The 11,218-nt window shown below is 38.7% G+C and overlaps 1 protein-coding gene across 5 annotated transcripts in view; it reads right to left on the bottom strand.

Moving 5' to 3' along the window:
• Positions 1-776: 776 nt before the first annotated feature.
• The window catches only part of BFAR (bifunctional apoptosis regulator), a 180,710-nt gene continuing 170,268 nt past the window's right edge, over positions 777-11,218 (bottom strand). For all 5 annotated transcript variants that reach the window (XM_069210433.1, XM_069210429.1, XM_069210432.1 and 2 more), the window contains 2 exons: positions 10,800-11,002; positions 777-2,921 (listed from right to left, as the gene is read on the bottom strand). In XM_069210433.1, coding sequence (XP_069066534.1) covers positions 2,729-2,921; positions 10,800-11,002 — 396 coding nt within the window. In that variant the 3' untranslated portion in view covers positions 777-2,728. The remainder of the gene's footprint in view (positions 2,922-10,799; positions 11,003-11,218) is intronic.

The raw sequence follows: 11,218 nt of genomic DNA, 5'->3' as shown, positions 1-11,218 counted from the left end.
TGGCTGAGTAGCTCTTTTCAGAATAGTGCCAGCTGGTGCCGAAAGAAAACAAACTGATGTCAACACGCCAGGGAGGCACCTATATAGGACCCGCAACGTCATATTGGGTGCAGCCAATACCCATGACGGATGTGGTGCCGGATGAACCACCTAACAGTGTGCACAGGTACTGCCCGAGAAAATTCTTTGGATCCAGAGTGATGCCTGGGTAAAATTCTAAGGAAATGAATCTGCAACTAGATGTCTCTATCAGATATACTTCTGAAGTGGGAAAATGCTAGGTTACTGGGTATTCTGTTGACATTTCTGGACATTCCATCTGACTGCTGTTCAAAGAAAAGTAATACATCAAGTTAATAATACTTAACCAACCTAGTATATGGTTGATCTGTTATATATAAAGTATACATTGGGTTTTAGTGGCTCTAAATCAAACCGTTTACAATAATAATTTTGAGGCTTGACTATAGCATTAATTAATATATTGTTTTGACCAAAAAAACATTTATAGCATGTCACTCTTTGACCAACAATCTTCAGTTTCTTTTAAGGGGCCAAGGTAATGAATACAATACACTGATGTTGTAAAAGGAATTTCACATGGTTTGTATGAAACACAGAAAAATAGTTGCTTACTTAACCAAGGCATCAAAAAAGTCTGTCCATGGAACTGCAATCCGTATTTCAAATGCCACAAAACATTTGTGTAAAGTGGCAATTTGGTTTGAAGAACAGACATATACATAATCTAGAAGAAGACCAACCATTTAACAAAATACAATCAAAATTTTAATTTGTCTTAAGTACATTTTAAAAAAAGCTTCATTTGCAAATCTAATGTTCACATTACTAGAATAATACAAATGGTAAACAAAGGCAAGTAACAAAGAAAAAACAATATTAAATGTAATGCACTTCTGCATTACCCCACCCTCACTCCCAAAGCAAACCCAATTTGCTTGAAAATCATGTCTGAGATAGCCGGGACAGAAATCTCTCATTACTTGCATCACAGACAGTAGTGCAAGTCTTTTACAGCAGAAAATAAATCAAATAAATCACTCATCATCAGATGTATGCAATTTCTCAATATATAAGCATGAGTAAAGTGAGCAAACTAAAAAAGATTAAACATTGCTGACCGTCCTCATTAGAATAAATATGCTTAGCCTTCATATACTACCGCACTACTTAATGCTCAAGTTAGACTGCAATTGTGCATGTGCTTAGGGACTTCCATTTCAATATTAGCAGCTCAGAGTCCTGGTTGGGGCACTTCCTTTCTGATCAGGCATTACTTGGTAAAATTCTGCATCTATGGTATTATTTACATTTGTTTAGCCTGATACTAAATATTAAGGAAAGAAAATATAGATCTGCATTCATATTTTGATTAACTGTATAAAAATGACAAATTAATTAATTGAAGAGAAGCTTTTGGTGAACTAGCACACTGTGCACAGAAAGAGCACAGTTTTCTTTTAACTAAACTACTCTGCAGTGTGGAGTACTTTCTGTCCAGCTTTAAAGTCTGGTAAAATGTCAATGCACACCGTCAAGAGATCACAAAACATCTGAAGAACATGTCTCTTAAATAAGTGCCTACTATCAGAATAACAATTATTCAGTATATTACACTATTTATGTGATTTGCAGTGTGATTTAAAACTAACATGAAATGAAATGTAAAGGAATCACCAATAGTCTTTCCAAGTGTAAGGTTTCGGAAGTCAGGAAGCGCTTTCATTCAAATCAATTGCCCATTTGACTCAAAAGCAGGTGCTGTGTTCTATATCAAAACCAATTCACCATCAATCCCTTGGTTACCACCCAGAAAACCTAAACATGTTAAGGCTTCAGAAGGCCATCATCAGTTTTAAACCATGCAAAATGATTTCATTTTGTGTATTAACTCAAAAGAATTTCAGCAGAACGGTAGGTTTGAAAATTAATTCAGATATCTTTAAGGGAAATCCTAACCTCAGGAGGGATTCCTGTATAAGCTTTGTTATTGTAAAGCTGCAAGCACAGGGTCGGACAAAGTGTAATTAATAGGCAAGCACTAATGTTAGTGCTTATTGGAATAACACCGTTATGCACAGGGATCCACCAAAGGGTCTTATCCTATATTCGAAATACATTATAATGATACTGACAAATGTACATGATATCCTTCTAGCACAGTAAAAGTAATTATTGCCACAGGGATCATTCTTAATTTCAGCTTACTGGGTGCTAACATTCAACATGCTCACATTTAAGGTATTTGTGGGGAAAACAAGACAATTCCGTAATCAAATACAATCACAAAACAGAAAGTAAACCCTCACCTGGGCTTATATTACCTAGATGTATGCTAAAGGTACAATTCTTATTATCTGCATTATGAAAGCTTTACAGCACCTTTCCTTTAAATACCCAAAAGCACATCAGACCGGTCCCTAGATTTAATTCAAAAGGTTCTAGGTTTGGTTTTCCATAAAGAATAACACGAAAGGCAGTGAAACAGAACCTCTGCTTTATGTTGCAGCATCCACTCTTTCATGGCTAGCTAACATTGGAAAACTACACTCAAACCAACGTCTCATTAAAGGAAAATGACTATTTAAGAGGGCTATTGAAATACCCATTCCACTTCCATACAAAGTATTTTAGTCCATTTGATACTTCAGTGATATGACTTAAGAAGTTTAGGTACCAGAAACCTTCTGAAATGCTATGTTTTCACTCATTGCACTTGTGTTTCCAATTGCCGTACTTCTTTAACTACTAAATCAATATTGATGATTGGATTGAAGTACACCGCCCAATAGAACAAACAATTGCAGACGAACTGAGGAATAACAGGCCAAAAAATAGCAACAAATAGTCCTTGAGTCGATACTTTCCAGAAATGGCTCCACATTCTTCGAGGAAGAGTTCTAACAAAAGTAAAACAAAAAAACAAACAAAATACACAATTAGACTTAAACCATTATTAAACTAAATTATCAAAATATTTTTTTTGCTTAGTCTTGTAAGCACATCAGTTTTTTTTGTTTTGGTACTTTTATCTTTGTTAAGATTATGTTTAGCAAATACAAATGAAAACCAAAATGGATTTTTTATTGCTCGTTGATTTTGTCATTGTAATCCAGACTAGAAAACTGCCAATACTCATGAAACTGTGATTTTGTGAAAGGAAGTTAATTTGTTCTCGCTCTGTAAAATGCATGCTAAATAGTACATCACAGGTGGCTGTTGGTGAACAATGTTAAAAGTAACGCTCCACAATAAACCTAAAGTATATTCAAGGCATGTAGGAATCCTTTGATAGGAAGGGGATTAACAAAGAACGCCATGAGGATAATACTTTGGTTAGTATAAGAATAATATACAAGCTCTAGTGTGAAGAAGGGTTAAGTGTTTAATTAACCGGTCTTGTGAAACTTCATGGAAATAATTTGTAGTTTGTACGTTGTTAAGCTATCTTGCTAACATTACTTCTCCTCTGCTCGAGTGCTGGTGGTTGAACAAACATTTGCTATTAGTCCTTGAAAAATGTATGCTTCCCATCCCTTGCTATGTACCAATACAAAGGCATTCAGCACATTCAGGTCTATTTATTGAAGCAAACCTTACACTAATAATTCTTTTCAATATGAAGACAAACGCTGTTCCGGCCCTCTAGCTTATGGGTGTGATGGGAATTTATGGTGGAACCCGCAATCCCATGCCATCCTCTTGTGTAATCTCTGAAGGTCAGCATATAGGTTTGGTCATGGGAGCATACCAGCACAGTAATCAGTGTTTCCACTTGCCAGATCATGTCCACCTACTGATCTTCAATTAAAGGATTGGTGAGGGGATGAAAAATCCCCTTCCATGTAGCTACTGAGATGGCTATGAAGTACAAATAAGGAAGTCATACAAACGTTTCCCAGTGTCTTTTTTTGAGTTTGAAAATATCTGTTGCCTAGAAATTCCTTCGACCCCCAAACACCACCATTTAGTCCCAAAGAAGCGGAAAACACACTTTGCTAGGGTCACATTATGAAGACTTGTTTAAGTGAGGAAAATTGGTTCTCAGGCGCTTTCTTAAGGATGCCCTAATTAGGACTATGCACCTCTACTACTTCATGATGCAATAAAACTATCACTCGTGAGAAACATGCAATCAAACTGACATATAATGGGTTATGATGAATATACCTCTCAGCTAGGAGAGAATTGTTAGGCAATTCATTAGCTATTCATGCGATTCACCAATTTCTGTTTTGTTAACGTAACTTGCTGTAGTGCTACAACTCACACCCGTAGGAGTATCTCAGCGCTTAACTAGGTGCAGGGACATCATTTGACTTAAAAAAGCCTTCTCTTTAGGAGTTTTTAAAATATGGCATGATCTGTACTGGAACGGATATGATATGGAAGGTTGTTCCAGTATGAGGGAGCGAGATAGGAAATAGACCTACCACCGTATTTAGCCAAACTAATACGGGGAACATTAAGAAAGTCCTTGTCCTTAGAACTACGGTTTCTGAAAGGACAACAGTAGATAATCTTCTTCTGCAAGTAATTTGGGCCCTTTCCCATTCTGGCCTTATGAGTGGTGCAGCAGAGCTTGAAAACTGACCTTTTCCTGATTGGCAGCCAGTACGAGGCGCACACAGTAGAGGTGAGGAAAAGACGATTGTTAACAAGTCCTGCAGCAGTATTTTGTAGTACTTGCAACTTGGACACAAGTGTTTCACTAGCTGATGCTAATAGACGTTTCCATAATCTAACCTGCTAATAATCAGCGCTTGTACTAATGTTTTCCTAGCTGAGGAGGGAAGAAGATGGAGATGCTTTCCGCAGTTTGTAGCAAAGAAGGTACCACAGGTGAATGTGACATGATCTTTCATAGATCGAGATTGATCCAGTTCAATCCCAAGATTTTATACTGTCTGCCACCAGTGAGGAGACCATAGCCGTTGGGCTTTACCAAACAGCATAATCTCCACTTAATCACCATTTAATTGCAAACAGTTCCGCCGTCATCCAGGCAGCAATCTCTCATACACTTGGAGAAGCAAGCTTTAACTGCATCAAGATAATTTCCCGAATGAGATGACAGCTGGATGTTGTCAGCGTACAATATTTTAAATCCATATGCTTTAACAATCTGAGCATGTATGGTTTTAGGAAGAGCCCTGGGTGACCCCCTTTTTTTAAAATCAGCATTGGGCGTGACTTAAAAGAACCAAGTGAAATTGTCTGTGTTTGATTTGCCAGGAAGTCTGCGAACCACTGAAGAGCTTTCCCAAAGATGCCTACAGCATGCAGGCTGTAAATCAGCATACCATGTGGGACTGAGTCAAAAAAACTGCTGATAGGTCAAGCAGGACTAGCATGGATAGAATGCCTGCATCCAGAGAAAGCATTATGGAGTCTGTGACTGCCATCAATTCAGTCTTCGTACTGTGGAAGTCTCTGAATCCGGATAGTGAAGGATCCAGGATCTTATACTTCTCTAGGTAAGCTGAGAGTTGTTGATTAATTAGGCCTTCCGGCATCCTTCAAAGGAGTGGCAGCAACAAAATAGGGTGATAATTGGATAAAATCCTAGGGTCGAAATTGGATTTTTAATATTCTGGGAAGACCTGGCAGCTTTCGAAGCTAAATAAACTATTAAGTATCTACTGACAGATTGCAAAGCGTGCTTACAGTGGTGTAATCAAGTTTGATAGACTGGCTACAATCCTTGGAGGGCACAGATCTGATGGAGAGCCTAATTTGGCTTTCTCAAGTGTCTCCTGGATTTGATCAAGGGTAAAAAGTTCAACCTACTTAAACTACAGACACTATTTGGAGAGAGCGAGTTACAGGTAGATAGATCACTGGACTGTCTAGGATGATCAGAAAAGTTCTGACATATATTATATCTAAATCACCTAAAAGAGGTCGGCAAGGGAACTGCATATTACTTGTGATGCAGGGATGGTGTGAGAGCAGGCACGAGGCTTAACAAACTTGTTGAGTACTTTGAATAATTCTCTGGTTGAATTGCCTGCGTGATCAATATGTTTAATGAAGTGAGTTTTACTAGCTAATTTAATGTTCCTTATGGTAATTAGTAAGCACTGATTTATATGTTTGTCAGTGTGACTTAGTATGGTGCCACCTTCTTACAAGATCATTTCTCCACTCCTACCTCTACAGAGTACCGTGGCGAGTGACATCTACTCTGGGTCTTGATGACTGCTTAAAAGGGGCAATAATATCAAATGTTGTCAAAAGGGAGTGGCTCTGAAGCAGATATAGTGCCATAGCCACACTGAAGCTATAAGGAACTCTGTGGACAGATGGCTCTGATGCTTGAGTACCAACACATATAAGAAGAACAAAAGTGTACAGAAATGAATTCGACCAGATTATAAAAATCACCCACTTTCTGTCCCTAGTCTGATGTGTGGTGATTTGCCTTTTTTTTTATCTTGAGTTGCAACAAAACCAAATGCAGTGTTGACCACCTTTCAATGATTTAGAAAACTATCTTCTAATCTAACTACCAATTGTGCCAGTTTTATATAGTGGCATACAGAGTCCACTATTGTGTATTTTGTTGTTGTTCACATTCCAAATAAAAATGCAGGCTAAAGCATGACACGTTTGACCACACAGTACACTCCTGCCCAGCAAGCAAGATCTGAGAGCTAATGTCTGCAGTTGGAAAACTGTGAAATGGACATTCTCTACTTAGGGGTCACTTGGCATATTATTATCAAGATATGTGCTTCAACCTTATACTGAATGTGGGACATTACAGAAACTGCAATAAACTGAAATGAAATGAAAAATACATTTATAAAGCGTATTAAACCAGAGGGTATCTAAGCTTAGCAACGTGAGCAGAAAAAGTGTTCCATAACAGCCATTACCCTAGAAAATGGAACAGCCACCCCCATCGGACCTTGCGAAACCTAGGAATGATGACTTTCCTGTCTAAAGAAGATCTGAGAGGCCTGCATAGAACATACCAGTTAATATGCAGAGAGATGTTTAGAATCTTTACGGTGAAGGGTTCAAAAGACTAGGCATAAAGCCTTCAACACAACCAGTTTATTGACAGGAAGCCAATGTAACAAGTGAATACCCTTTCTAACAGAAACACGTTTACGTATTTAAGAATCAGACAAGCAGCCGCATTCTCTACCACTTGTAATCAGTTCAACAGGGAGTCACTAATGTTCAAATAAAGGGCATTGCAGTAAAGCAATGGCCACCTAGTGGCGCATTTCAATGGGGATGAAAAGAAAAATGTTCCTGAGTGTCCTGATCAGATGAAGACAAGTAAATGGCTGAGCAACTGAGCCTCGAATGTCAAAGAAGTGTCAAAGATTACATTGAAGTTTTAGCTGCTTTCCCTGGACTAAGTAACTGTATTTCTAAATTACAAAGCAAAAGATTTGTATTTGATAGAGGGATATTAAACAATTTAGGATTATATACAAAAGCAGTGGGAGGGAGTGTGAGCAAAGTGAGACGCGATCCCTGTAATTTCTTGAAGAGTTATTGAAACGGGATGGCTTTGAACAGTTTTTAACTGTTCAGTCAAAAAGTCAGTGCTCCGTGTGTTTGAAATCTCACCATCTTCCTAGTCCCCTATCAGTTGGGTCCTATGGTCCATTATGACCTATAGAAAGATGAGCACTATGGGCTGCAGATAGGAACCTAAACTATTCATGGAGACATTTTGTCTTACATAGTCACGTGCAACCTGGAGCAAGCTTTCAACTGGAGGAATTGTGCTGCTTAATCTGCAGCAGAGAATAAGGTGTTTGTTTAATCCTTAACTGGTCTCATAAATGACATTTTTTACAGAGCTTCCCAGAAAATGAATTATTTTTCAAGAAAGAGAAAACACAACCTCACCAAACTAAACGAAAAGGTTAGATTTAATAAACTATCATCTAACGTAAACAAATACTTATCAGTTATGTGACTGATGTGTAGTTCAAACTTAACACTCTTCATTTGGTAAGTAACTCTATTAAGAACCCTATTTTCCAGATTTATGGGATGTTCCCGATATAAGTAAAGCAACGTGAAAAGACTTGCACATGGCTTTTTTAGGAGCAGGACACAAGCCACCCTTGGATGGATATTTCCACAGGAACAGGAATTCCTAAGAGTGTCCGTAGGACAGTTAACACAGGAAATACATATGATGTATGTGTCTATCTTGTGCTCAGCTCTTATATTTCAAAGGTTCGGATGTTTACTAGAATATCCACTAGATCAGAATTCAGATTACTCATTAAAATTGAAACTAAAAAAAATAATAAAAAAGAGACAAGCACACTAAAACCTATTTCAGACTGTGAGCATTCATTATATTCTGCCAGGTACTCTAGTACCAACTCTGTCCAATATTTTAGTCACATTCTAGGAACATAAATCAACAATCTAATGACCCCTTTTGGAAGGTAGTTTGGTTGACATCTGAATCTATTAGAGATACCAGTACAATAGGACTATTTTCATTAACTGAATATCTTATTTTCTCCTGTATTGCACCTTTTAAGGTGTATCACGCAAACACTTGGAGGGAAGGCTAGAGGTGTTTTTGATTGTGAATATTTTTTCTGGGTAGTTTGACCAGTGTATCCTTCTCCCGATCAAGTTAAGGGCAGTGGTAACCGTCAAAGGGTTCAATGTCAGCCACCATATCAATACCTTGTAACCTAGTACAGCAGCCCCTTGTTGTTGCCTGTGTTTTTGTAGGCAAAGTATATGCAGTCAATTAGCTTTCTAACTACACTTAATTTGGGTATCATTTGACCCTTGTTTGTGGAGTCATGGCATACAAACAGATGAGATGGCAACAGAAGTTAGTGGATCTTTCACTGCAGTAGTTTAAAGCTGCTTTGAAACATAGCAGACAGCGGTCTCTATTAAGACTGCCATCTGCTTTAAAACATCTATACTCAATGTTTGCTTATTATGTCTTTATAGTAACAATGGTTAAGGCCCATAATTCAGAATGACATTTCTAATTAAGGCTTATCCTCTGAGAAAGCCTGAAACTTGTTATATTAGATCATTTTATCTTTATTTTATACAGTGCTTATCTGCAAGGATTCTTAGCACTGGCTTGATAAGTAAAATAAAGGTGTTATTGAAGAACAGATCTAGCTTACAAGAGAAGAACAATTTACTTACCTTCAGTAACACCTTATCTGATAAAGACTCTATCTGGCCACAGATTTGTTACTTTAGAATGATCCCAAACCATTAGACTGAATCTGGACATTTTTGTAGCAGTACGTCTGCGCGAGAGTAGGTGGCATTGCTTGGGTCCGTGTGTCGTTGTCTGCGCTGGAAGGGACATTCGTGGTGCCTATATAGACACCACCGCAGCACACTGACAGTTTTGTTTCACAACTTTCCATGCCAGAAGCGTGTTTGAAGCGAGAGCCCTGAAAAAGGTAACAACCTTGCACCTAATACCCATTTGCAGAGCAAGGACGATAAGTGGGTCGGTACGTAATCTGCAGCTAGATAGAGTTTCCACCAGATACGGTGTTACCGAAGGTAACTTATTCATCTGATAGAGGCTATAGCTGCAGATTTCTTACTTAAGAACACATACCCAAGCAATACATTCCCGGGTTGGGTATGCGAAACAGATTCAGGACAAGAAGTCCTGCAGGACTTAACTGACAACATGCCCTTCCCCATGGACGTGACTGTCCAGGCAGCAGGGCTTAGTAAATGTGTGCAGAGAAGCCCACGTTGCAGCTTGGCAGAAGTCCAAGACCGGGACTCCATATGCTAACTCAGTGGTCGCAGTCTTGGTTTCTGGTGGAATGAGCCCGCAAGTCCCCCGGGGTTGCTTCTTTGCCAGTGCATAGCATATTTTAATGCAGAGTGCATATCCCTTGAGGAGTTGATCGTCCACCTGGAATTCTTTTGTGCGGTCAAGGTAAACCAGCAATGCTCTTTTTGTGGTCCAGGTGGTGGTGTCTCTCCTCTTCTTTAGAGGGATGAGATGGATGGTAAAAGTAGGAATGTTTATGGTCTGGCCTACATAGAATAGGGTTATCACCTTCTGCAAGAAGTATGCTCAAATACAAAGGACCAGTTTGTCTGACTAGATGGAAATATACGGAGGCTGGGATGACAGAGCCTGTAATTCACTGACGCTCCAGGCAGATGTAATTGCCACCAAAAAGGCCATATTTATGGTGAGGACAGTTAAGCAGCGGTTCTAAGGAAGCATGCATCAAAAACGTATGTGTCAAGTTTAGGTTCTACGGAGACATAATGAGGAGAACTGGTGGAAACATATGCAGAACACCTTTGAGAAACCTATTTACAGTAGGGGACTTGAAAAGGGAGCGCTGATCTGGCAGTTGCAGAAAAGCTGAGATACCAGACAAATAACCCTTCTACATGCCCAGTAAAGATCCCTGCTGGGCCAGGGTAAAAATATACAAAAGTACTTAGGAAAGAGGCTCAGATAATGGGTCAAACTCTTTGGAATGCATGCCAAACAAAACAAGTTCAGTTCACACTTTACATATTCAAAATGAATGTTTAGGTTCACGGTGAGCATTATGATTATTATAGTGTTATGAATGTTCTCATCTTTCAACAACCATCCTTCCTGTACCCATGCCTGCCAACTAGGACTAAATGGATATACAGGTAATTTATGTATTCAGTTATTCAAGACCAGATAACATTATATTCAAAGTCTGCTTTATTTGCACTCACTGGTACTAGGAACATATTTTCAGTTTTAAATAAAGAGAAATAAATATAGAACTCACTTCAGTTCACGTCGTGACCACAATCTCCAAAAGGAAAAGAGCTCCAGGACTGAAAGCAACATGGCATTAACAATGATGAATCTTGATGTCCAATAGTGCACTTCCAGCCAATCCCACGCAAACTCTGCAATCAACTGGTAGGGCAGGAAGGAATACTTGACAAGAAATTCTCTCCACTGTTTCCACGTTGGATCTTGCAAGTCCTGAAAAAAAAATGAGCAATACAAAAGATCAATCCGATTTACGGAGAGTATTCTAAATGTAGTACACACAACTCACAAGATGAATGAAAATCTTAGATGGACTACTGGAATCAGTCCATGGAAGGAAGGCAACCACACAGCATCATGTAGGCACGGGTTATTTGTAACAAGCATGCTTGTTAAGTCACCACAAACAAGTACCTAAATGAAAGCCCC

This window comes from Pleurodeles waltl, chromosome 10, assembly GCF_031143425.1.
Source record: "Pleurodeles waltl isolate 20211129_DDA chromosome 10, aPleWal1.hap1.20221129, whole genome shotgun sequence".
Taxonomy (NCBI): Eukaryota; Metazoa; Chordata; class Amphibia; order Caudata; family Salamandridae; genus Pleurodeles; species Pleurodeles waltl.
This window is presented reverse-complemented; position numbering and strand designations above follow the sequence as displayed.